This window comes from Chroicocephalus ridibundus, chromosome 2 (genome assembly GCF_963924245.1).
Source record: "Chroicocephalus ridibundus chromosome 2, bChrRid1.1, whole genome shotgun sequence".
NCBI classification, from domain to species: domain Eukaryota; kingdom Metazoa; phylum Chordata; class Aves; order Charadriiformes; family Laridae; genus Chroicocephalus; species Chroicocephalus ridibundus.
The window spans coordinates 126,754,543-126,782,063 of NC_086285.1; the positions used below are offsets into that span (position 1 = coordinate 126,754,543).

The 27,521-nt window shown below is 43.7% G+C and overlaps 1 protein-coding gene across 1 annotated transcript in view; it reads left to right on the forward strand.

Moving 5' to 3' along the window:
- The first annotated feature begins 4,037 nt into the window (after positions 1-4,037).
- XKR4 (XK related 4) overlaps positions 4,038-27,521 on the forward strand; it is a 232,028-nt gene continuing 208,544 nt past the window's right edge. The window contains exon 1 of the mRNA XM_063326879.1: positions 4,038-4,971. Within this exon, the coding sequence (XP_063182949.1) occupies positions 4,118-4,971 (854 nt within the window). The 5' untranslated portion in view covers positions 4,038-4,117. The remainder of the gene's footprint in view (positions 4,972-27,521) is intronic.

The following is a 27,521-nucleotide window of genomic DNA, read 5'->3' on the forward strand; positions in this document are numbered from 1 at the left end:
TGATGTCTGTGATCACATTTTTGCCCTTCAATTATATTTTGTAATTAATAATTTCTGAGGCTTAGTTGCAACATTGGCTTGCTGAATGCATGCTGGTTTGTACACCGTGTGTATACAAACTCTTCTGGCCCCGATTCAGCTCCATAGAAGCTCTGCCAGTCTAACAAAGAGGAAATTTGGTTCTGTTTCTTGGAAGCAATTTCTTCAGCACTTACATATTATTTGGGATCCTTTCCATTTGTTATCTTTTAAGTGAGAAAACAAAACAGAAGACATTCCTCTGGAAGTATCAAACAGCCTTAAATTAAATTTAAGTTTCAATGTTCATCTGTTGCACTGCCTTTATTTAACAGACAGCTGTTGTTAACAGGAAAATCAGTGGGAAAGAATATTATTCCCCTCACAAATGCAATGGTGGCTGAATTCAAGAGGAGAAAACCAAATCAACCAAACAAGAGAAACAAAAAAGGAGCGGAGAGGAGAGGAGCGGAGAGGAGCGGAGAGGAGAGGAGAGGAGAGGAGAGGAGCGGAGCGGAGAGGAGAGGAGAGGAGAGGAGAGGAGAGGAGAGGAGAGGAGAGGAGAGGAGAGGAGAGGAGAGGAGAGGAGAGGAGAGGAGAGGAGAGGAGAGGAGAGGAAAGGAAAGGAAAGGAAAGGAAAGGAAAGGAAAGGAAAGGAAAGGAAAGGAAAGGAAAGGAAAGGAAAGGAAAGGAAAGGAAAGGAAAGGAAAGGAAAGGAAAGGAAAGGAAAGGAAAGGAAAGGAAAGGAAAGGAAAGGAAAGGAAAGGAAAGGAAAGGAAAGGAAAGGAAAGGAAAGGAAAGGAAAGGAAAGGAAAGGAAAGGAAAGGAAAGGAAAGGAAAGGAAAGGAAAGGAAAGGAAAGGAAAGGAAAGGAAAGGAAAGGAAAGGAAAGGAAAGGAAAGGAAAGGAAAGGAAAGGAAAGGAAAGGAAAGGAAAGGAAAGGAAAGGAAAGGAAAGGAAAGGAAAGGAAAGGTGAGGAATAAGACAAAACAGAAAAATACAGGGAAGAAATTGTAAAACTCTCCCCATCACAACAAAATGCCGGGCAAACTGAACAATTTTCAGATTTACAGGTCTGATCTAAAGCCCACTGTGGCGGAGTCTTGCTAAGCGATGGGTCAATCCCTTTGGTCAAATTCTGTCCCTGAGTGAAGTGGCTGAGGGTAAATATACCAGAAAATTTGTCCCGTATCTGGGGTGGGGAGGAGAGGACACAGGGACACTTGGCCCCAGCTTTACCTCCTCCAAGCTGAGTACCGTGACCTCTGAAGACAATGTACAGCTAAAGTGACACCATTTATGTTCTTAAATATCTACCGCATTGCTCAGAGGCACCTTCTGCCCTACTAGTATGTTGGACCTTGATCTCCTCCATTCCCTCCACCCTGAATCTAACATCTCCAAGTTACCCTCTTACCCCACCCCAAGCAGTCTAGGTTTGGATTTCGGCTGTAGGAGCACAGTTGTTCCCCCACCAGCACTCATGTACCACACTATAACCTCCGTTATAAATTTGTAGCATCTTTTAGACCTGTATATGTCAAACAGACTCAATTAAAGTAACTTAAAGTGCACACTAAACCATTTTATTAAAGATGTAACTATAAATAGCGCAACACTGGAAACTTGTTGGTGTATATATAAACCACCAACTTGCAGCTAAATTAGCTTCATTATTAAGCACCTTCTCTGCTGACAAGGTAATCTTAAGTGGATATATTGTATTATATATAGGTGCTGACTGAATTATTAAAAGATACCTTGAGAAAAAAGCAATTTGCATTAAAAGTCTAAGGCAATAAAGATCATATGGACTGTAATGAGAATGAAATTAATATGGGGTTACAAAAGGAACAGAAATTAAAGTACAGCTATACCACTGTCACAGAGATTGCAGAGCAAATGTGTATTACTTAAGAACCATAATGTGATGATGTAATTAAAGACTCTTGTAATGTGTGATAACATGCAAAATAACAAGCCAAATCGGTTTTATGTGTGCTCTTCACTTTTCAAAGTTTGATTTTTGCACTCTTTGAAAAATACAGTAATGCAATACAGTAATGGATGCTGTAGCCGTTTCTTGAAATCTGGGGTATATATCAGCAAAAGCTAATTTCTGAAAGGCAGCTCTATACTTACCATGCACATTTAAGAGATAGAAGGCAGATTTTTCAGCTGTCCATGTGACGACTTCTCTGTAATTAATGAAGTTGAAGGGGCTATGTTTAGTCACATATTTTAACGTAACGGTGCCCTATCACAGCCTCCCTGGCATTCCTAGTAAGATATTCCAGCAATGTGGTTGAACTATCTCACTGCTCTATTTTAAGGGCATGCTTATAAAATATTCCAGAGGCGCAAAAAAAAAAAAGAGTCGAAGAGGTCAATCAGTTGCTCATCCCGTACGTTTTGGAGATGGAGGAGGGACAGAGAGGGCAGACGGGCCAAGGCTGGGTGGCAAACGGCCCTCCCCGCCCGCACCCCCAGCCCTGCGCTCGCCAGCTGGGCATCGCGGCGCGGGTGACTACCGGGGAGAGGAGGCTGGTGGCCTTCGGGGACCGCGTAGCCACACTACGAAACCTGCCTCCCCCGCCGGGCTCCGAGGGCGGCGGCTGCCGCGGGGCCGCCCGGGGGGTCTGAACTCCCCCCGGGACGCTGCCCCCGGGACGCTCCCCCCGGCCTCGGCCGGTCGCCGCCGAAATTGAAAACTGCAGGCGGGGTCACCTCCGCCACCGAAACACCCGGGTGAGCTTCCAGGAGCGTCCGCGCTCCGAGAGGAGCCGGAGCTGCGGGGAAAGGGGCGGGGGCGGTGAGAGGCATCGTGAGTTCGCCTAGTGAATTTTATGCATAAAATGCGATTTCTGCGGGTGGCGGAGTGAAACGGTGTCTCCTCACCTTCCCCCAGACGCCTCTCAGGGAGCGTGAGTCACGGCGTCGTTCGACAATGGCACCTCGCGGTCCCCTTTCACAAAGTTCGGGGAACTACGGCAGCGCTCCCCGCGGGACGGGGCGGGGGTGGGGGAGGCAGCGTCCGCCCGCCCCGCCCGGGACTAGCCGGGTCGGGGGGGATCAGCGCGGCTTCGCGGGTGCCGGCCGGTGCCTCCCGCGCTGCGCCCCGGGCGTCACGGCTGGGCATCACCGCCGGTCCCCCCCTCCCCTCACCGCGCTGGGGCGGCGGCGGCTCCCTCCGCTCCGAGGATCCCCGCTCGGGGGGGTCCGCCGCCCTCCCCGCCGCCCCGTCCGCATCTACCCGCGTCCGGCCGCTCCAACCGCCGTCCCCCGCCGGCGGGGCAGACTCACCCCAAACCGGACACGGGGCGGAGGCGGGGGGCGGGGGGCGCGGTGGCGGAGCCGGCAGCAGCAACGCGCCCCTCCCGCGGTCCCGGTCCCGGGGGGGCGCCGGCCACACCCCGCCGCCCCGCTCCCTCGCCCCGCGGAGCAGCCGCCTCCCCGCCGCCGCTGCGCCCACCTCCCCAGGCCGGGCAGCGGAGGAGCCGCCGCCGCCTCCCCATCCCCTCCGCAGGGCCGTGCTCCGCGCACCCCCGGGGCCGCGGCGGGCCCTTCCCTCCCGGCGACCGAGCGCCCCCTTCCCCGCCCCTGCGCCAGTGCCGGTGCCGGTGCCGGGCGGGGGGCGGCGGCAGCGAGGGAAGAGGGATGAGGTCATCCTCTTTCCCGGCGTCAGTCAGCTGGGTGGTGGCGGCGGCGGGTGCGGGCGGAGGCGGGCGGGGAGGCGGGGGCGGGATGCGCTGCTCCGGGCAGCGCTGCCCTGCCTGCTCCCGGCTCGGGCAGAGCGCGGCGGCGGCGGCCCCGGCACCGCCGTCCCCCGCGGAGGCGGCGGCGGGGCGGGCGGGCTGAGCGCGGCTCCCCGCAGGCAGGCGGCGCTTGCGGGCGCGGCCGCCGCGGAGGAGCCGCCCGCGGGCGCGCAGCCCGGCGCGGCGCGGAGCGGGGACAGGGGACGCGGGGAGCGGCGGGTCCGCGGCGGCTGCGGCGGCGGAGGGCGGGAGGCAGGAGGCGGAGGAGGAGGAGCAGGGGGAGGCGCGGGATAAAGGAGCGCTCGCCGCTCCCGCTCGCTCTCCGGCGGGGCTGAGGGAGGCATCATGGCCGCGAAGTCGGACGGGCGGCGGAAGATGAAGAAGGGCGGCGAGGTGGCGTTCACGCCGCTGCAGAACTCCGAGCACTCGGGCTCCGTGCAGGCGCTGGCCCCGGGGCTGCCCGCCGGCGCCGGGCCGGGCGGCGGCAGCGACGACGACGAGGCGCCCGGGGGCGGGTGCTGCAGCGGCGGCGGCGGCGGCGGGGACGGCTCGGGCGGCGGCTCCCGCTGCTGCTGCTGCTGCTGCGGCGGCGGCAGAGGAGGAGACGGCGGCGGGGGCGGCGGCGGGGGCTCCCGGGGCTCGGGCGGGGGCTCGTCCTCCTTGTGCCTGCGGCTGGGCAGGGAGCAGCGGCGCTACTCGCTGTGGGACTGCCTCTGGATCCTGGCCGCCCTGGCCGTCTACTTCGCGGACGTGGGCACCGACATCTGGCTGGCGGTCGACTACTACCTGCGGGGCCAGCGCTGGTGGTTCGGGCTCACCCTCTTCTTCGTGCTGCTGGGCTCCCTCTCCGTGCAGGTCTTCAGCTTCCGCTGGTTCGCCCACGACTTCGGCACCGAGGACAGCGCCGCCGCCGCCGCCGCCGCGGGCGGGCACTGCCCCGCCGCCGAGAGCAAGCTGCTGGTGAGCAGCGGCTCCGCCGCCGCCGACATCGACGCCGCTCGCCCCGGCACGCCGCAGCGGCAGGCGTCCACCGCCAGCAAGAGCAACGCCACCAACAGCAGCAGCAACAGCAGCAGCAACGCCACCGGCGCCGCCGCCGCCGGTCCCCGCGCCGGTGGCGGCCGGTCGGCGTCCTGCGCCTTCTGTATCTGGCTCCTGCAGTCGCTCGTACACATCCTGCAGCTCGGGCAGGTCTGGAGGTGAGGAGCCGGGCGGGAGCGGCGCCGGGCAGGGGGGGTGCTCCCGCCGGTTGCGGGATAGGGGGACCGCGCCTGTCCCCTCCCTCCCTCTCGGGGTCCCTCCTCGGGACGGCGCGGCGTGGGGGGGGGCTCGGGAGCGGCCGGGACCCCGCGGGACCGCGAGTGGCGGCGGGCTCGGGGTGTCCCGCCCCGTCGAGGGGAGCCCCGGCGGGTCCCTGAGCTCACTGTGCCACCCCGGGAGGCGCCCGGCTGAGCCGAGGTGCCTGGACTCCCAGGGAAACCTGTGCAGGGGCTAGGGAAAAAAAGGGAACAGGCGGGGAAAGGGGGAATATCCCGATAACGTGCGTCTCCCGGTCTCCTCACATGTGGCCAGGACAGCGTTGCCGCCAGCAGGGAACTTCGCTGACAGCAAAGAGTTTCTTTCCAGAAACTCTTAATGAATGTCCCGCTGCTGTGTTTTGATATTTATATGTAAATACACTGCGTGCAGTCCGCTCCTTGCTATGTGTATGCGTTTTCTATATATGTGGTTAGTAAAGAAATGTCTTCCGAATCAAACTTTTGAGTAGCTGCTCTCAAAATCGTCCGCAAGGGACGTTATGTGCGTTACGGAAAGGATGTGCTGAAAGTGGGTTGTGGAAGGCGCTTACTGAAAAGGGAGATGACATCATAGTTTGCAAAAGTAGTGCTTTCCTATAGTTTAAGCATATTTCCAGGAAAGATTTATATGGAGGCCAAATGCCCCACAAATACATTTAGTGCTGCTTGAAAAGTGCAGAGTTCAGAATACATAGCATATAAGGAGTTACAATTTCCACATAAAATCGTGGCAGATAGATGCGGTGTTGAAGAATGTCATCCAGTGGGACAGTGCGCTAAAGCAACAGCTGAAAATACTTTGGGGGTTTCTTGTCTGATGGGTAGAAAGGAATTCTCTCATGTTTCTCTTTTGAAAACACTAGTTTTTCACAATTATTTCATTAGAGAGTTTAATTCTTTGTTACTGTAGACTTCTAACTCTGATGTTTCTAATCTCTGTCCCACCCTTTTTGGACAGGGACTGTCTTTTGCTCTGTGTTAGTGCAGTATCCAGCACGGCTCAGTTCTGCTTGTGGCCTTTAAGCATCAAGGAATCCGAGTATCTTTCACTTCCCAGATTCTTTGGTTCATTGTAACAAACAGAATTTTCTAAACTTGTGAAACTAACTCCAAGTTACAGGTGTGCTCGACATTAACTATGACACAGCTTAAGAGGCAAGCAGAATTTTGAACAAAAAGCGATGCTTTGTTCTGGATCTTGTATGCTTGTATGTTCCTGTATGCTCTACCTCCACGGCTGAACGCGAGTTTAAATTTAGGATTTTCTGAATGAGATGGTTTTACATAATATTTAGTCCCGATCCTGCAGAGACAGAAGAGTAGGTACAATGGCTCAGACTGTACATAGAAATTCATGTTGATACTCATCCATATAGAAGATAAACAGTGTGTATTGTGCTGAGTGACACAGAAGAGAGTTTTATAAAGTCTGATGTCATGACTCTGTATTGGAAAACACGACGAGCAGGGCTTTGGGTGGAGCAGGGTGCGATCGGTATTGTACAGCACTTCTGTCAGACGAGCTGGCTGGGATTTAGAGCTCTCCAGCTGCTTGCTTTTTGATGAAGCACAATCTCTTTTAACATAAGATTTGCTCCTTGCAAGAGCACCTAGTCCTCTACATTTAAAGCTAGCTGAGCCTCTTTTGATCATATGTAGCTTTTCTTCATGTTTTATGTGCAGTAGCATAAGACTACCAGAATATTAAATTGATGAGGACATTATTTATGGTTTAGCCTTTAGCCTGTTAACGCTTTTTTTTTTTCAGTGAAAAAGAGCCATAGAATTGGTAGTCTGTCAGTAACAGTAGTATTTATTTGCAGTTTTCTGCAAATTATATGGTCACTTGTATGCAGTCTGGCATATCAGCACTTCATAATTGATTAAAGTGATTTCGTTTTAATTCCCTAGCTATATTCCTCATGAGGGAGAGCCTTTGGAGACATCTAAAACTTTGTAGTCCAAAACTTCTGCTCCGCAGTGTAACATCTGCACTGGCCTAAGCAAACAGCTCCTGAGCATTCAGGCTGTAGGATGACCTAAAGTGTTTTCCAGTTGCATGTTTTTGGAGACAAACTCCTTCTTTGACGCAGCTAAACAGACGCTGCTGGCTGTGTTACCACCACAAGTACACAGTGGCTGGGGGCATCCTCCCCACAGTTGGCAAAACCCAAATTACCCTTTATTCCGTGTCTTTATTTCTGTGTTTTCTCTCAACTTTCAGTTTTTCCTTCGCTTTTTCTTTTGGTGCTGGTTAAAGCTCTCCTATACCTATATTTCCATTTTCTGTTACTTACTGTATTGAATCCTGCACGAGCAAAAATTACAGTAGTATTTCTGTCATTCCTCTGTCAACAAGGAGCCCTAGGTGTGAGAACTGAGGGTTTGGTGGTTGGTAGTTTTGCGTATGGGCAAGGATACCAGCGTACGAGAAGAGAGGTTTGCTTGTGCCTTGTATCCCGAGATTGGTGCTCATTCTGCTTTCATTTGGTGTTCGCTGGCCTCTGTCTCCTCTTAAACTGTTGAACTGATTCCTGAGGTCTTCAGTTTCCCTTTATTTGTCACGTTGCCAAAGGTTTTGGGGGAAATTGTGTCAATTGCTTGTTTAAGGAGGCCATCCTGAGCAACTGGGGATGCAACTGGCAATCCCAGTGTTCTTGGATTAAAAAAAAAAACAAAAAACCACGTTAAAAAATGCGGGTTTAGTGATTAGTTCTGTTAGGATGATTTTTAACAATTCCAAAGCTTTTCTGTGTCTTACTTTCGGGATTAATTTTTGTTTACAAATATATTGAAAGCCAGATCATTGAAAATGATTATGTGTTAATTTTAACTAAAATGTGCTAATGGGAAATGAATGAGGTTTTTAATGTGGCATGGAACAATGCTGGAAATAGGCGATCTAAAATTACTAACACGATTTTTTCCTAGAGTGTAAAGAAGAGGAGCTGCAGGATCAGCTAAGCTGCCAATCAATTCTGAATAAAAATGTATCTTTTTTTTGTTTTGAAATTGGTATAACTCCCCCCCCCCCCCCCCAAATTTTAGAAAACTGAATTCTTCCATTTTGAAGACTAAGCGTATAAATACTGTTTTTCCAGGGTTGGATGTTCACAGACTCCCTGATAACACTGTCCCTCAGTTAAAATTCCAGTGAAGTCTCTTAGGAGTTGCTTGCCACAGCTGAGTGCAGATGCTAGGCCTTTGTTGGCAGCTAATTTGATATTAAAATATGATCACTGATGAGATTCTGCCTTCAGAGACAGATATACAGATAAGTTTCCTGATCCATACTTGCAGTGGGTTCCGCTTTTTACCAATATATGGGTATGGAAGCCACACTATGGAGCCCTGTTCTCCCAAGTAGATGCTGTGAGAGACACGGCTTTTTATTAGCGGACTCTGGGCAGTACAAGGAGGATGTAATGCACAGGGTCTTTGTATTCCATTGAAAGGAAAAAATGGAAGCGGATGCTTTAATTTATAGTCTGTAAGGACTATGTAGAGGTATACAGGCCAGGAGAATTCAGATAAACTATTGCCCTTTGAGCCTGGCATGAAAGTATGCAACCACTGCCCTTGAGCATCCTTTTGATTCACTAAGCTTCCCAGGCTTAGCCCTGGCTTTCAGATTTCACAGTGGATAACGGGACTGGGTGACTGGATGTAAGAGATAACAGTGTTCACTTGGCATCTGTGGAGCTGGTTCATTTCCTGGAAAACTTTTTTCTCTGGACGAGATTCCTTTAGGCTTGCAGGACCGGTGAGCCATGCTCCTGAAGAGGGGTAAAGGGGTCCTGAGAGCCAGCCCTGGCTGGAGCATGGGTTGTGGGAAAATGGGTGGGTGGGAGGAGGAGACTGGAGGACTTGGTGGTGCCCATTTTGCGGTGTCTGGAAAGCAAGCAGTAACTCCCCAGGACAACTGTTGTGCCTCGTAGGGCAATGGTGTGAGGAAGCTGCCTTGGTGCTCGGAGTGCTTGGAGGTTCCCATAGCGGCTGTCATTTTGTCTGAAAGGCTGCAGTCAGTGTGCCTGACGGGGAACTGTCAAGTTTCTGTAGCCAACAAGGCCAGAGGAAGGATGAATCATTGGAAAGAAGAGGACTAGAAATTACCCTTTAAAATTATTTCTGGGTAGCTGAGATGATAGTGAGATCATTAAGTCTATCCCTCTCAACAGAGTGAGGGGTTTTGGCTATCTGCTAGGCGTGTGGGAACCCAGCTAGAGAAGGTGCAGGAGACACCAGGTTAATCACTGGCCCATCCAGGTGACAATTGTCCAGAGCAGGTATCTGTTCCAAAGTGGGTCTGCTTCCCTGAGAAGCGACGCTATGATTTAGCTATATGTGTTTCTGTGTAATATTAAGAAATCATTATCTTCCTTCTCCTTCCTGGTTATTTGGGGAAAAAAAAAAAGTTGGAGGAGGTTTGTAGAGGGGATGTTGGATTCTGGAAGCAGTGTGAGTTGCAGACTCTAGGGTGCCCTGTGGAAGCATTTTTCACAGGACTGGATCATCACAAAGAAATTTCTTTGCCTGTATTTATAGCTTCACCTCTGCAATCAGTTGATGCTCTTGCAGTTCCACACACCCTCCCCCCCCCCCAAAAAAAAAAGGGAAATGACATCTGCACTGTGTGGGAGAAGTCCTTATGACTTCCTCGGGTGCTCACTATTAAGGGTGACTGGGCCCCTGAGCTGGAGCTGTGAGCAAGGTAGTTGAAATTATGAAAAACATCACCAGTCTTTTAATCCGTTCAACTCCATCCTTAAATATGTTCATTTGTTTTCGCGCTTTTGCTCTACATAGTAGTTTTGACACTTTCGTTCAGTAGTAGTGTAGGAGTTTGGTGTAGTTAGGTGGTCAATAATTCCAGCTGCCGTTGGACTTCACACTGAGACGTGATAATATCTCAATCTGACACCAGTTTTTCTCACTGTTTTGAAATCTGTCAGATAATTTGTCACATTGAGTCCAAATTTATGAGTCATAGCCATTTCCTAGACAAGATTATTGCGTATCCTCCCCATCTGTCTCTTAGTGTAGCGAAATGCTACCACTCAGCAATACCATATTTCTTTTATTGAGTTACTGCAGTGCTTGAGTTAAAGTCCTACTGGCTAACTATTTGGCTTGCTGTGTCTTTAGGACTCAGGAAAGGTGGGTGATAGACTGTCAGAAATAGGAATGAAAGTTTTCATTTTCTCCCCCTCAGAAAGCAGGATCAGAAGGGGCAGCCCATCCTGTAGGTGCCTTAACTACGTTTAAACTTTTGCTAATACATTCAGCAGAATAAATATTCAAATTTTTTTTCCTTCCTTTTTTTTTTTTTTCTGAAGACAGTGATATGCAGATGAAGGCTGTGCCTTTCATAATTTTTTTTTGAAACACAAAAGTGAATCTTTACTATGTTCTTAAAAATCTCTTACAAGTCTGCATACAAATCAGATTTGGTATTCAGTTTATTCTAATAACCTAAGCTACATGTAAAAGATGCTGATGTACTTTAGAAGAAAGATACTGTACTTTAATAATTAACAAGGCTTCTCTCTATAGAGAATATTTATCAGTTACGTAAGTTTTCAGATTTTCCAAGTACTGCTTAAGCACTAACATTTCTGATTGCTCAATTGGCTTAGTAGGAGAGCTAATATTTTATACACGGAATGCTTTCTAGAAACTTAAATACGGGAAGAATTTATATTTGTCTTTTTCCAAAACAGTGGAAAATCTGTAAGAGTTTAAAGGTTTGTGTTTCAGAGGATTTCGTGTCACCGTGTGTAGCTATCATTCCAGAGTTCTCTGATGCCATGCCGGAATGACTATATGTATATACCACGAATTCAAAGAAATGTTTCACGTTATAGTGTTTGTTTCTAGATATTTTCATCTTGCAGAAGGTTCTTGCAACCAGATGACTTTTTCTGGCTAAAATTTCTGTATAACTTACGTCAGGGAAAGTATTTAGTGCTGAAAGGTCAGTTTGCCTGTCCAGGTCTCCCGTGGGAAAGCAAGAGAGTGCAACGTCACAGCGTGATCTACAGCTTCAGGTATCCTGCTCCGTATCTTCAGATTATTTCCATCAGAGTTTATCTTGTCCGGAAGAGTACGCTCCCTGTCAGCTGGCTTAATCCTTAATATTTGTCCGTAAGGACTGACTTGGCTACAGAGATAGAAAAGTTCTAGTAAAATTAAAATGAAATCAATTCTTATGTCACTTATAACAGTATTAGCTCGTTCTGCCATCGCTGTGTTCCAATTAAGTAGCTTTTAATACCCAGCAGATTAATCACAACAGCGACTTACAGTTTCAGTAAACAGGTTATTTGGGAGGAATTTATCAGGCACAGACAAAATCAATAGCTCTTTTGCTTGCATTTCAAGGTACAGTGGAAATTTGTGGTTGCTGAAGTATGTTTACAAAGTGGTGCCATTTTTGCTCCTTTTAGCACAGCTGTCAGTTGTATACGTTGTGTCGAGTAGACATATAGGAGCGGAAGGGGCAAGCAGGCTATGAAAGGAACTGTTTTGATTTGTTTGATTTTTAAAACAAAAGGAGGCTGATATAAAAGAGAACGTGAGGAAGATTTGAGGGAACATACAAAAGGCAGCAGGTTATGAAAAGGCACAGAAATGCCAGTTAATCCTTGTACACTTGTACCTAAAACTCCAGTTTATTTCCCTTCAGCCGCTGACCAAAGAGATTATTTGAATAATTTTCTAAGTGACTGCTTGGGAGGTTGGAGCAGGAGGCAGGGAAAAAGAAGAGTTGTATGTCTGGGCAAACTTACAGCAAAGATACACAAAAAAAATGTTAGCTAAACTCCGATTGCAGTGAGTAGTCATCTGAACAATGATAAACAGAAAAGTGAGGTATCAGTTTGACATCAATTCACAGGGAAAAGTGTACTCATAAGCATCTTTTCATAAATTTTAGAATTAAAAAATAATAGGTGTTGGATGTATATTTTTCCAAGAGATTTTACCTGAATTTTCTGACAACTATAACCTGAATTATCATCTAGCCATCATCTCTGATTGCTGAAGTGGTTTCTTATCACTCTCCCTCGCATTCTGTTTCCCTCCTTGAATGGCTGAAATGGGTAATAATGCATTTTTCCCCCCAAGATAAAATAATTACTGCGCTCTGTTATTATTTCCATTACTTTTCCTTTGACAACATGCTTGCGCTTTTCAGTATGCTCATGGTATAAGATTTGTATGGTGAGCCATATAAATCTTTTTGATTGGCAGGGGTAATCAGTGGGGGTGGTTAAGGCTATCAGTTACAAAAGATTTGATATCACGAGTTGGAGCAAGTGGAGCGAGACTGTTTTGTGGGGTGTTTTCAAAGGAAGTTTGGCAGCCAATGATGTGACAACAAAAGTAACTTCTTCTTGTTCTTCTAAAATCGGAAGGTGTGACTTCGGAAAGACTAATGTACCAAGGACCGGTACCAGCTGCTTTAGAGAAAGATGCAGGTGGTTTATAGTGAGTAAAAAGTGAATTAACCTACAGATGGAAGGACAGTTTTCCTTATCTCTGTCAGCTGCTATATATCAGATTGATTTCTGCCCTTAAGAACGAAGGTTAGCTGTGCCACAGTTTTCAGCATTACTCACTTTAATGGGATGTTTTCATGTAAACACCTGATCTAGGATCCTGCCAGCTTCTTTGAGTGGTGTTTTTCCATGTGTGGTGCATAGGATCAGTAGACCAGTTCCAGCAGGTTGAAGGAAAGTACCTTGTAATATCAAGCACTAGACTTCAGCTCTCTATAGAGGGATCTATACATGCATAGAAAACAACAAAAAGCCACTGTGCTGATACTTTCACGATTTAATAGTGGGTAGTGTGGAACGATAAGCTTTGTCACTATAAATCTGTGGTCTTTTTTATCCTAAAGCGGGGTACGGATGGAGTTTACTGTTATTCAACCCTAATCTTTATATGCTCACTTTATATGGAAATCTTTCTGTGAGCTAGATCTAAAATAGGACTTAGCACCCCAAAGCAGAATTTAGATGTTCTTCAGGCATATAGACCTGAAAATATGATCTAAAAAATTGGGCTCAACAGCCTCGTTAGAAAGTTTCTTGAGGAACTTAAACATAACGGACCATAATGTTCAACTTAAAAGTGTCTTAGAGGCTTGTATTTCTGCATTTTGGCTGTGTCCAGAACCTCCCCAGCACGCAGAGCCTGAGTTCCTATTTCTCATTTGAGCCTATCGCAAACCAGAAGCTAAGCTGGAGCGGCACCAAAATCCCTGAGTGGATCCAGTTGGCAAGCATCCTTTAAACCTGCTTTATAAGCAACGAAGATCTTAGATCCCCGACGTGTATTAGTGAATCTGCCTTGTTTTATAGTACTGGAGAAACGTCCCTTGTGATTAGAGTATTTCCTCAGGTTTTAGGAGATCTGAGTCCACTGCCCTTTCCAGCTGTGAGGGCTCAGATCCCGTCTCCCTGAGTGCTTTCTGCACCGAGGCTTAGGAGAGACTGGATGGGGACATTTACTGTCCTTCCTGCTGGAGCTGTGTCATCTGGCTGACAGAAATGTCATGTTTGTGAGGCCAGAGAGGAAGACCTAATGCTGAGGGCCTTCAAATGGGACCAAATACAGATTGCCTTGTCTTTCTTTTCTACTGCTTAATTGATTTTTCTTTCCCACCTTTTAACCTTCACTCTCTCTTATGCTAAAAGTACACCACCAGTATTTCTGTTTACAAACTTTCATCCTTCATGTATAGTAAACCACAAACAGCACCATAATAAAGATCTACATGAAAATGCCTGCTTAACTTGTAGGAGTAGCTCTAGATGACCTGAATTAGCTGAGGATTGTTTTATTCATTTTTTCATCAGCCTTTCCCTGTCATATGTAGTCAACCTCAGACAAAGAGAAAGAGGAAAGGTGTTTTTGATGTGTCACTCAGTAGTTGTTTCACCCTTTTCCTCTGCTTTTTCTTGCAAAAGTGAATTAAACAGAAATTTAAAATGTTCTGGAGTTCCCAGTTCTTGGTCTGAGTTGATTTCCTGATAATATTTTTGTAGTTGATTTTTATCAACGTAAGCAGCACAGCTCTGTGACTGAAATAAAACCCCATCTTTATGTCCCAACTTCTTATCTCCTGACTCACCACAGGTTCCACAGCCAGCAGAGCCCAAGTTTTCAGTATGCATAATTTTGTTTGCCTTTTTTACCTAAGTTTCAGGAATGAGGAACTACATCTTCCTTTTACTTTCATTGCAGTGGGGCTTATTGCCTTTTTTTTTCTTAAAAGGGGAAGGGGGTTTAAAATAGCTTCATTTGGGTGGTCAAAAGCAGTGCATACTTCTGAAAAATGTTATCCTTTAGTTATTTAGTGCATATTTGCAGTCTAGTTGTTATATGGACATTATGAAGCTTAATTTTTGTAATATACTTTGAGATACTCGGAAAGTGATCTACAGGGAAACAATTCAAAACAAATTATCATTTCAGTGTGCCTGTCAAAACATGTTTTTAGTTTAACATGTTGAAAACATGAGCATCTCTCCATACTGGACATCATTGGGATGTTAAAGCAAGATTTCAGTATTTTAAGGATTTCTTTCGTCAAGGGTTTATGCTTATTATTCCTGTAATATGCTATTCAGCTTAATAAGTTCTGTCCTTCATCCTGTTTCCTTCACCTACCCACTTTTGCTGCTTTAAGTCAGCTCATCACCTCCTCTCTTGCACTGTTTTTCTTATTTGTTAGCTTGCTTTATAAACTGGATTCAACATATTATGGAAAAAAAATGGCCTGGATAACAAGGGTTAGGAATTATTTTAAACATCGCGGAGGTGCTAGAATCAACTACAGCCCAAAGCTTCCAAGAACTGGACATTTCAGCTTCCAAAACAATGACATGTATGGGTGACCGCAGACAAATAAGCTGAGCATAGAACATTTCCAGTAGTAATGGTGGAAACTACATTCAACGCAGAATTATTGGAAAAAGCATAAATGTAAACGGAGTTCGTAGTATATTAAACAAAGATGTTCTGTAAGTAAAGACTGGGCAATTAAAGAAGATTTACCCAAGTGAAGGCAAATACAGTGCAGAGGATAATGAATGTGGCTGAGACAACTCAATAATAATGGCTTTGAACTTTTACAATAGTGCATTAATGCATGTGTCAGAAGGAGGGATTGCATTTACAGTCAACAACCATTTGTTAAGGAATTTTTACCACACAGGTTAATTAAGAACTCATGATAACAGAGCATGAAAATTACCTTGCTGAACTAAGGGCTGTGTTTGGTACTTAAGTATGCCATTCATTATTTTGCCTCTACCTAAAAAAATAAAATTTTGGTGATGTATGTTTTTCTAGAGCCTGTCTTCATTCTGTTAGTGTCACTGTTGTGGCAGAGCTACTCCATTAATTATCCAATTGACTTAGAGAATTAATTAATTGTTGGGTGTGTTGCCTGTATGGCTGGATTAAATCAAGAGGGCTGCTGAGAAAACTAGCAAAGGGTTCAAAACAAGCCATCAGTCCCTAGGTTTGTCTCTGGAGAGGCTGTCTCAGCCCTTTGTAGAGCCTAGTGGTGGTTTTGGATAATCAGAGCATAAAAGACCAAGAGCTGAGAAGGCTTTAGTTGAAATGGACCTGTTCCCTTGTCAGGTAAGACCTGTTACTTGGGTGCTGTCAGGTAGATTGAGAACTTGAGAATTTGGGCTTCTTTTCTGAGTTTGTGGCAGGTTTACACACATCAGTGTAAAATTATAGCCCCTCTAGAGGGAGAATGCTGTCTCATGACCAGCCTGTGATTTGGGCCATGGGAGATTCTTCATGTGGGACTTGCCTCAGATAGCCTGCAGCAGGTCTTTAGTCTTTGTGTCTCCTTTCCTCTCCCAGTGAAATGTATTAACAATTTCCAGCCTTACCTGTGTTGGTAAGGCGGTAAGCTGTTTGGGAGATGGATTTCTCTCTATTCTTTTGAAAACTTCGTAGCACAGCAGGAGGCCGATATTATCTGGAGGTTTTGGGATACTTCTGTAATACAAGTAATGAGGAGTTGCTACTACTTGTGGTTTAAGAGCATGTTCAAAATAGAGTGGTGGTTTTGAGCAGGTTCCTTTCCTAACTCATCTCAAAGTCAATTCCAGAGCTAGACCCACTCCTTCTCCTTGAATCTAGCAATTCCTACACTGCCCATCTTTTTATTACACAGTGTGTGGATTCTCACAGGGGAGTCAACCCCTTCTGTAATAGGAGCCAGAACTTTTCTACAGGGCTAACATCTGTTAATGGGACAGGTACCACACTTGTGATATATCCTACTGCTGCAGAATTCATTAATACGTTGTTATCAATGCTATTTGCGGTGTTTTACAAATGAGAGATTTCCATAACAAAAAATGAAATGATACATCCATACCTTTCTGTTTATTAAATATCAGGTACTCTGATTGTCTTTCTTTAAGTGTAGGAAGCATTGGATGGGACGAACATTTTGAAGAATGTTGGCTGTCAGCTCAATTAAGTATATTTTAGTAATGACATAAAAAATGTTCCTAATGGATGCTCAAAGTAAGACATAGAAGTATATTACAAGGAAAAGTGTAATATTTCATTTTTTTAAAAACAATGCTGTCTTAAAGGATTTGAAATTTCCATAAAATGATTCATTGAGCTTTGAAACAACTGGAGTTTAAATTATCAACTTGTATTAACACAAATGTTTTGAATACCTCAGCAAAACCTATATCGCTAACTTTTAATTTTATACTAGCACCTCAGGAGGAAAGATGGCCAGTAGCTTTATTTGACAGCTAGCACTAATATAGGAGTCCAACTTAAAAGGACACTGTTCATAAACATCACCATAAAAAAAAATCTTATAAGTATTCTTTTGAAGTTCACTTATGAATTCAGTTTGACTGTGTTAATGACTTGTGCTGATTTTTTTTGAGCTTGAGCTTTATTAGCGCAAATACTTATGGAAGGTGTATTTTAAGCCTGAGTGCCAGAATATTAATCAAAACCTTAATTACATATTCAGTAGCAATATTCACAATTCATATGGGTCTTACTTAATTTCATTACTCATCCAATCAAGGATCAGAAGCAATGACATATGATTTAAATAGCAAATTGTTTTGGATATTTCTAATTAGGAGACACAAAGGATTGGTTATTAAAGAAATTAAGTTCAGTACCTTGAAAACTGAAGAATAACCTTGAAATAAGAATAAACTCAACACTCAAATCTGTTCACAGAAAATTTACAGAAAGATTTGATGCATTTCTAGTGTATATAAACTATTTGCAAATAAATAAACAATAGAAATACGTCTTCTAATAAATAATTCTTTGGAGAATTCTTCATGAATAGCAATCTTAATAGTTGTGGGGAAGGAAAAAAGAAGACAGAAAGATTATTTATGTTCATTTCAAGTAATTGTTTTGGGTTCAAATATTGCAGCTGTCACTCAAGAGTGCACTTCATTGTGAGAATACCTCTTTGACCAAATAAATTCTAATTTGGTCATAATGCCGAATGTGTCACACTAGATTTATCTTCTTATGTGGGAGTCTCTGCTTCCACTTCATCTGTGTTTTCCCTTCCCTGTCCTCAAAAACCTGTGAAGACTCCTGTTGAGGGGATAAGGGTTCAAAAAATGCGCCTGAGAACTTGAAGGACCAGTGGGAGAATTGGGTCCTTCTCCATGATCCTACTGTCACTCCATACTCAGTTAAGTGTTCTTCATCTCCACTACAACCCAAAGCTCTTTGATTCTGTGATGTACCACTCTTGATGCCAGAGGATGGTTGCTCTGCGGCTCCCTTGAAGCTGTAACTCTATGAGCAGTATTGGATTCTAGGGGCAAGGAAGCACAAAGCTGTGGGAATTGTCTAGGATTCCTATTGATTGCCATCACTGAACGTCCATGTAGCTGTGATTTGTTGCAAGCAAATTCCTGACACACGCTGTCCCACGTCTTACTATTTTTTAGGTGAACATCATTTTAGCATATAGACTTCACAAAAAGAAGAAATGCATGCAGGAGTGAGGTAAAATTTGGGAGCCGTCAGTCATGGAAGAGTCTTTTTTTTTTTCATTTCCTTTTTCTCTTGGCAACTATTTTTATCATATTCAAGCATTAGCTCTGAGAGAAATAATGTTCACTTCAAAAGCCACTTCCTCCTTAATAAATAATTCAGAGCCATAGATTGTTCATGAGGAAATATCAACACACTAGTAGTAATTTAATATACTGAGCAATTGCACTCACTTCAGCCTACATATGATTTAAATAGAATCTGACAGTTTAGGGTCTCCATTTGCCCCATGGCATGTTGGGATCAAACTTGGCAAGTGATTGCAGTGTTCTCATATCTTCTGAAGAAGTAAATGAAAGTTGCATAATTCAGAGAGGATTTCTTAATTACATGCTAAATCAGAGTGTGCCTGCTTGTGTTCTGAATCCAAATTGTTGCCCTGGACCAGCTATAGAGGAGCACGAGAATATTTTCTCTGTCCTTTGTTAACTAGCATCTCACAATCGTGTTTCTCTTTTTAACTTGTTGAACTATTACTTTGAAGTACGTTTTCAGTGTATTAGTTACCTTTGCTTTATCCTGTGGGTGAAAGGCTGTACTTACCGTTCCTGAGCTGTCTGATCCATGGGATCCATCTGCCGAGGACAGCCTGCTTTCTGGAAGTTTTACTTATTTTGCTTTTTATAACAGTCTCTCTTATTTTTTTTTTTTTTCCCTTCTTTGCCACTAGTGGGACAACACCTTGCACCATAGAGCGTTAACTACTGGTTGTGCTGGGAAGGTTCGTGTTTCTTTCTGTCTTAAATAGTTATGGTGAAAAGTAGACAAATTCCTTTTCACTCTAATGCTCTTGTCCTAGTGGTATGAAAGCACAGGGCTGGGAGTACCTCTCTGGCATAGGTATTGTGTGCTTCTAGAACAAGGCTGCAGATCTGTCGTACTTGAACTCAGGTTAGGACTTTTCTTTCACAATATCACTTTTTGTGGAGCAGCTCAGTTGTATTCAGGCTGGTCTGTGCTTGGTGCATCACAAGTATGACATAAACTTTCTTCTGGTTTGGCTCTACGTAAATCTAAATACTGAATAAGAACAAGCACTCCCATGAAGGACTAAGGTTATAATCAATTAAACCAGAGAAATTTATCTCTGTTTTGCATCCATTGAAGTGGGTTTACGTTGAAAGCAAGGGACGCCTGAAATCAAGAGATGTTAAGTGCAATGCATAACTTCGTGCATTTGTCCTTCGCATCCTCTAGGGTCTTCTAGCAAGCCTATCACTATGAAGCCTTTTAACCATAACAGTATTTATACCAAAGATATATATATATATATATATATATATATATATATATTATGAAATCCTACATAGGGACATGTAATTGTCTTGGCGATGCAGCCCAGGGCTGTATTTCTCCAGGAAAAGAGTTGATCGAGACTGAGGAGTAACATGTTTTTCTGTGTTCTTAGGAAGGAAATGATTGCCCTCCCTACTTCTATAGCATTCTCCAATTCATCTGGCTGATAAGGGGAAAAGATAGCCAGGACTTCTCTCACAATCTGTTTGCCTACGGAGAAGACTAGTGTATTAATTCTTCCTCCAAAGTTCTCGTATAATCTGAATAGATCCAGGAAGGGCTCAAGGGGAGCCATCCCTTCTTCATATAAACCCATTCTTACCTGAGGAAATGTAATGCCACAAGATTTGGCCCATTACCGTGAGTGTAGTGCTGGTCTTGTTATTTAACTTTGCGGTTAACCTGGTCTTTCAGCTGGACTATGCCAGAGATTTTAATTTTGGAAACAGTCTGCTGATTGTATGGCATGCATGTAGAAGAAAGGAATGTTAGGACAGTGGTTAGATGTGTTTCTGCTTTGGTTTAAAATTTCCTTTATGTTCCAGTGGGATAAGAGAGTGGATGCATGATGGAGCAATGGTGATCCGCACATAACTCATAACCCTACAAGGGATGTGTTTTGAAGCACCAGCCATTACTGTGCGGTCGGAGGAAAGACATGTCTAAAGATGCACTCTCCTTTCTGAGAAACTGGCCTCAAGTTGGTGCTGACACATCTGGAAGGAGGACTTTAAACTAAGAAATGAGAAGAAAAGATTATGGGGAACTTTTATGTCCCTTATACCTTCTAAATGCATATAAAATTAGTGCAAGAGGAGTAAGACAGGGAAAATGAAGATGGAACAGTGGATATAGAAATGTTAATAGTAATTTGGTTAGAAAACTTCAAGCTGCTGAGAAAGTAAAGTGTCAATGACATGTTGCTGCTGGGATTGTGCTTGATCTGTTCAGTGGCTGAGTGTTGTCCCTGAGGAACAGCTCAAACACGGATACAGACCTGCCAAAAACTGGGGCAAGAAAAGGGAAGAAGTTGGAGCATCTGTGCTCCTACTTGAATCAGGTGAATTCATGACTTGGGGCTTGAATGTTGTATGTTAAAGATAACTTAAACTAGAGACCTGCTGATACGCTACTGAGTATTAATGATATAATAACATGAAAGAGTGAGTTATATGTGTTTAAAAAAAAAAATAAATTAAAAATTAAAAGGTCTGCAAAGGTGGTTTCCCTGGGCTATTGCTGGCCTTCTGGAATGTATTGCTGGAGTCCTGTTGTGAGAAGGGAAGGCTAGACATTCCAGAAATCTGTGGAAAAGTTATCATTGGCGATTTTAACTACTTAAATTGATATCGGAGAACACAGCCTATTAGTAATCATCATAGATGTTTTCATGTGGTAGGTGACAGTCTTCATCAAGTAGCTAATGTATCAATAAGATGTTACAGTATTCTGGCTTTTTATGGGATGTTTTGGAATTTTTAGAGTTTCTCAGTAAGCAATGAGGACACAATGGAAGGCTGATAACACCAAATAACCTTTAACAGAGTGGTCACAAATATTTTCCTTTTACGTTTCTCAAGGAAATAAAGAATTTGCTAAGTGGGGTGGGTTTTTTTTGTTTTTATTTGGCTTTTTTCCACAAAAGAACAAAATTTCATAACTGAGGGAAATGTCTAGTAGGATAAACTTGCAGGTATAAATATATAAAGAAATTCTAAATTTCTTTGAGATTAATGATGCTAACACTGCTAGGAATCTGAACATGAAAAAGAGGAAAAAAAAATGTAGGGTGTGGCTCTAAAATAACATGTATGTACGAAACACCATTAGGAATATGCTAGAGACACCTTCCCCTCTTGCTCCCTTTCCTTCCCAGCTGTCTGATCAGCACTAAGTATCAGAGGTCAAAAGGTTTGGAGATAAAGTGAGAATTTCCAAAGCCAAGCTCAGCTTTGCGGAAGAAAGAACAAATAGCAAAACACTCTTCAGCTATGTAGTAGGGACAGAAAAAGGAAGGAAGAGAGCTGCTGTCTTGGGAGGGTGGATATTAAAGATAATCTAGATATGGCTTGGTGCTTTCCCTCATTTTTCAGTAAAGATGATTTCGTTAGTATGGTGGCAAAGGGAAGACAGATATTGTACAGGATGGTATTAAAATAGAAATAACCACAGCTACAGTGAAAGCAACAGTAAATGAGTTTATCTTTGTAAAATCAAAGGAATTAATAACTTCCATTCCAGAATACTGAAAGAACTGGTGAATTGCATCTGTATTTTGAATCTGTTAAGATAGAGATAGTACCATAGGACTGGAGATCAGCTGCATATTTAGGAAGCTGAGAAATAAAATTATTCAGCAACTATAGATCTATGAGTAAGTGAAGCTTACTTAAGTGCCCTTTCCTTTAAAAACTTTTATAAACATACACAGTTAAAGGGGGCAATGGAATAAAGTGTAACAGGATTTACTAAAGATCGGTACTGCCAGACTGGCCTGGGAAGTTTCTCAGTGCTGTATTGAATTTTACAGATGAAGGCAGTGTGGTGTGTGTACTCTGTCTTCCAGGGGAAAACTTTGGATGCACTCTAGAAGTTTTCATCAGAGCTGGACAAGACTGGGATGAGCAAGGGGCTATAGAGTAGGAAAAGAACTAACTCGCTAGCTAGTGTGTTTAAGTAGAAGCCACACAGCTGGGTTACGAGAGGAGCACTGTGTGGCCACAGCCACAGCTTTGCTGGGTGACCTAAAGCTCATGGTGCACCGAGTGAGAGCTTACATTCCTCTCAGCCGCCGCCGCCTCCTCCTCCCATCCAGGAGACTTACATTTGAGTTGTTGCATTGACACTTTGCCTGAATTTCCAATCTCTAGTTCCCTTTGTTTTCAAAATTCTGAATTTTATATCAGAAAGAAGTTTGCATTTCACAGCCTGGTCTGAGCATATTGGGATTTTGTTTATTCTCCAGGCATGATCTGAAAAGATTAAAAAAAAAAAAAAATTGCTGGTAGAAATACAGTCAAAACAAATTGAGGCTTTCTACGTTTTGATTTTGCTCCACAGAGATGTATTGTCACATGCTATGAAATCAGAGGGTTTAAAAACTTCAGAGTCAATGATTTAAGCTTCCGCTAAGTATCTTCTCAAATAGGACTCAAGCTTGTGTATCTGTGGCATACCCTGAGACCACAGTTAAATTAGAGCTCTCCGTATGTTGCAGAAAATTTTGCTTAAACTTTGCTATGATAATATACATGCGGGACCAAGATTTTTCAAAAGGTACAACCCTTAGTTTAGATACGTGATGTTGGTGAGAGTTTACTGGCTGCTGAGCAGCATTCGGGTGTCTGCAAAGTGACAAAGGAAACTAACTGGTATAGCTGAAGGTTGTGACTAACTTCACAGCCTTTAGGTCCAAAGTGTAGAGATAAACTACTCCAAACATAAGCTAGCCTGGGTATTTTATTTGACCACGTGCTTTGCGCTTTGTAGGACTGCCTGCTTGGAGTATTTAGGGTAACAGTAAAAGGGCTTTTGTCAGTTCCTGCAAATTGAGGTGGTGGTGGGCTTTGTATGTGTAGCGATTTGTAGTGTCCTTAAGTCAAAATGTAAAAATAACATCATGCTACTGTGGAAATGGCTTTATTTTTATTTTTATACTTTGAAACATTTTCATCTGGCGCTGCAGAATGAGCACAACAGCCAGAAAACGAGACCAATTGAGAAACAGAATAGTACCGCTTCACTGAGCCAGACTATATATTTCTTGTCCAAAATTGGAATGACACAGGTCTATGTCAAGTAGTGTTAAAGCCTTTCTTTAGGCTGTTTTCAGCAGTCTTTGTTGCTTGGATCGTACTAGAGTTTTTCTAACCTCAGGCGTGGAGGTCTCCCTTTTCCCTCATGTTACATAAACCTAGGTGCTTCAGAAATTGAGTTAGCCTGAAGGAAAAAAATAATATTGATGTTTTGGACTGAGTCTGGAATGCATTCCCTCTCGTGCAGAGTACCACAGCCCCAGCTGGTTGAGTGGTACTTAACTTAGTGTTAAACCAGTACAAGAGGTAATGTTACTTGGTGTGCTAGTGCGCAGGCAGAGGCGCTCCTGCCTTAGGAGCCACGTGAAGTCCCCACAGGCTTAATAATGTGTCTGACTCCTTTAATCAGCCTGCTGACTCTAGTGCAGCAATTCACAAAGTAAGTAAGTAGTATCTTACTCATCTGGGGTGGGGGGTGGGGGGGAGAATAAAAGACAGAATCAGGCCATTAGGTTGTATTGCAAATTTGCTAATAATAGTTGTAAAAGGGATTACTCAATCACAGCAGAATTTATTTACTTATTTTTTTTTTCACCCCCAAAGAGTTAAGATTTTTTGGCGAGTGGTGCTTCCGCAGCCCTCACAGTGAGGAAATGTATAGAGAGCTCTGGTCCTGCAAACACCCACCACCTCTGTTAAGTACATGTACAAGCACCTGAAGAATCAGGGCCAGAGCTTACTAAACTCAAACAAATGCAGTCACATGAGTGAGCTGGAGAAATCAATGATTAAATAAATCATGTATTAAGTGTGTATAATACAGAAAAATAATTTTGAGCTTACATTGCTTCTCTTTTTTTTTTCTTTTAAAAAAGGTAACTACGATTCATTGAGATACAACAAAACATCATTGGGCTGAAAGACTGTTCAATTTCAGCTGCAGATCTGGACTCATGAGTAGACATGAGGCACCGTGGATGGAAGATTAGTTTGCACTGATAAAGCATCCAGAGTTGTATATTCTGCTGATATTCTGTATTTGCATACTTCTTGATCTTAAAACTAACTTGAAATTTTTTAGAAGTCAGCGAAAACAATTCTGATTGTGCTTTATGCTAGTGAATTTTTTGCTGAAAAACGGGACACATTTCAATAGTGAGATTAGCTAGACTGTGAAATATTACCCCTCAGGGAAGTTGTAGGAGACCAGTTGCACGGATCATTTAAATGCAATTAGAAAAAGCAGCAGAGGATGGAGCCAGGCAATTTTCCCCTCCCCCCTTTGCTTCTTCCCCAAGTAAGTTTGAAAAATGTCATTTGGGGAAATAAGAACAGATTCAGGTTGCATTTGGCAAGGAGTTTTATCTGAAAAGGGGCAAATTTGAAGATTTTATTCCAGTAATTTTGTGAAAATGCCTGCATGTTTGGGAAGGAAGTTTCATGCTAAACACGTGCCTTGACATTTTGAAATTTGGAGCTTTCATTTATGAATTGGCTCCTACTTGTTCCAGGTTGATGCAAAAAATATATATTTTTCTTTTCCTGCTTCTGTCTTTCCCCACGATCAGATTTTAATAGAGCTTAACTTCGTATTTTTTTTTCTTCTCATTGAACCAAAGAATCTATTATTTGCACAGTTCTAGAAAATATAGTGAGAAGTCAGTTTCAGGCTGATAGAAGGAAAGACATCATGTCTTTTCCTGTGAGGTCTCTTTCATTTGGAGTCTGTGATTTACAGGTTGAGTTGGCTGCCTCAGTTTAAGTGGTGCCTTTAGTAGCTTTCAAGTTTGATTCTTCCAAAAATCTGGTGATGTGTATCAATGACCTCAATCTCAGTACGAGGTACACTTTCTCAGCCCCTCTCAAAATTAGGGTCTAAGTAGCTCAAATTTGGTGCTTAAAGCTCAAGCAGTTCTAAATAGAAGTAGAATAAAGACTAAGAGGATCTTTAGTGATTCATAAGTCTTAGATTGCTTTTCTGAACAAGGGTGAATTTTACCCACAGTGCCCTGGAAAGTTGCCTCCTATGTAACTTTCACTGTATGCATGTCAAATTCTCTGACAGATAGGGAAGAATTTAAGTCAGTGAGACTTCATAAAAATAAGAGTTTTGGGGCTACTGGGGGTTAACACTGGCAATATTTAGCAATCTATAGTAAAGCAATAGATTTATAATTCAATATACATAACTTCTTTAATCATGTTCCTTTCTTAAATGGTGATCAAAAAATAAATATGTGCGTAGAAATGAAAGTTGCCTACAAAAGCTTGTTTTTGCCTAGTTACTTCAGAAAGGTGGTGTTTTTCCCCCTCTGCTGTCTGTTGTTAATTAGGGATGTGGAGATGGATGTGTAGAATTAGGTTGCACATAATCTCATCTGAATATTTAATCATAAATGATTAAGATGAAGATTTATAACACAGATTTTGACATTCTGGCTGATATAGCAAGGTTAATAGAGCTATATTCTCCCCAGTTACGGATTGTCTGGGAAAGCAGGAAAGACAAGAGTGTCTACAGACATTAGAGGGCAATAAGATCTCCAAGAATGTTCTTTCACTTCTTTACTATTGGCACAAGTTTTTCTAAAAATAACATGTAACATTAAAAGATCCATGAGAGAAAACTTAAAAAAGGAAAAACAAAATTGAAAGGAAAATGATTTTCCAATAAAACATACATTGGGGAGAGCATACTGATAGAAAAATAAAAGCAGATCTACTTTATCTGAAAAATCTGAGATGGTATTTGATGGAATAAACAGCTAATGTGATATGGTATGACCAAGGTGAGATATTGTCCTATATTGTCTAGTTGTATCTTTTTGGTTTAGACACTATAGAGTTGCGTGTTACACCCACTCTATAGAGTACAAGACCATTGATACCACCAGGGCCACATGACTTGGATATGGTTACATACATCAGCTATAGAAATATGTGCAAAGTTATTAGGAAGTACCATAGTACTACAATTATTAGTGCATTATTAGTACAATGTATTATGGTGAGACACTGGAACAGGTTGCCCAGAGAAGCTGTGGATGCCCCATCCCTGGAAGTGCTCGAGGCCAGGCTGGATGGAGCTTTGAGCAGCCTGGTCTAGTGGGAGGTGTCCCTGCCCATGGCAGGGGGGTTGTAAGTGGGTGATCTTTAAGGTCCCTTCCAACTCTAACCATTCTACAATTAACTCATCATCTACCAAACAAGAAAGAATGATTGATGCCACTGAACGCCAGCCTGAAGGACCCAAACTATCATTAGATAATTCTTGATTTGCTGGAGGAAGAACTGAAAAAGGTGAGAAAAAAAAAAAGCACCATGTATGATGGAAACTGAGCATCTACAGCAAGTCAACCACTGTCTCAGCCTGGAAACGTTCAAATTCTATGGGCATCATAGTTTAGACTACGCATTTATGTAGGTGGAAAAAGGACTACTTCTGATCTGTAGAAACATCGCAGCATTAATAAAGCTGGTCAAAATAGCTCAAGGATCAGTACTGGGACTGGTCGTCTTTAACATCTTCGTCAGCGACATGGACAGTGGCAGAGAGTGCACCCTCAGCAAGTTTGCCAATGACACCAAGCTGTGTGGGGCGGCTAACACGCTGGAGGGAAGGGATGCCAGCCAGAGGGACCTTGACAGGCTGGAGAAGTGGGCCCATGCCAACCTCATGAAGTTCAACAAGACCAGGTGCAAGGTCCTCCATCTGGGTCAGGGCAATCTCAAGCACCGATATAGGCTGGGCAGTGACTGGCTTGAGAGCAGCCCTGAAGAAAAGGACTTGGGGGTGCTGGTAGACGAGAGGCTCAACATGAGCCGTCAGTGTGCACTAGCAGCCCAGAAAGCCAATCGTATCCTGGGTTGCATCAGGAGAAGAGTGGCCAGCAGGTCGAGGGAGGTGATTCTCCCCTTCTACTCCACTCTCGTGAGACCCCACCTGGAGTACTGTGTCCAATTCTGGAGCCCCTACTACAAGAGAGATATGGATGTGCTGGAACGTGTCCAGAGAAGGGCCACGAGGATGATCAGAGGGCTGGAGCACCTCTCCTATGAGGAAAGACTGAGAGAGTTGGGGTTGTTCAGCCTGGAGAAAAGAAGGCTCTGAGGAGACCATATAGTGGCCTACCAGTATCTTAAGGGGGCCTACAAGAAAGCTGGTGAGGGACTTTTTAGGATGTCGGGTAATGGTAGGACTAGATGGAATGGACTAAAACTAGAGATGGGTCGATTCAGACTGGCCATTAGGAAGAAGTTCTTCACCATGAGGGTGGTGAGACACTGGCACAGGTTGCCCAG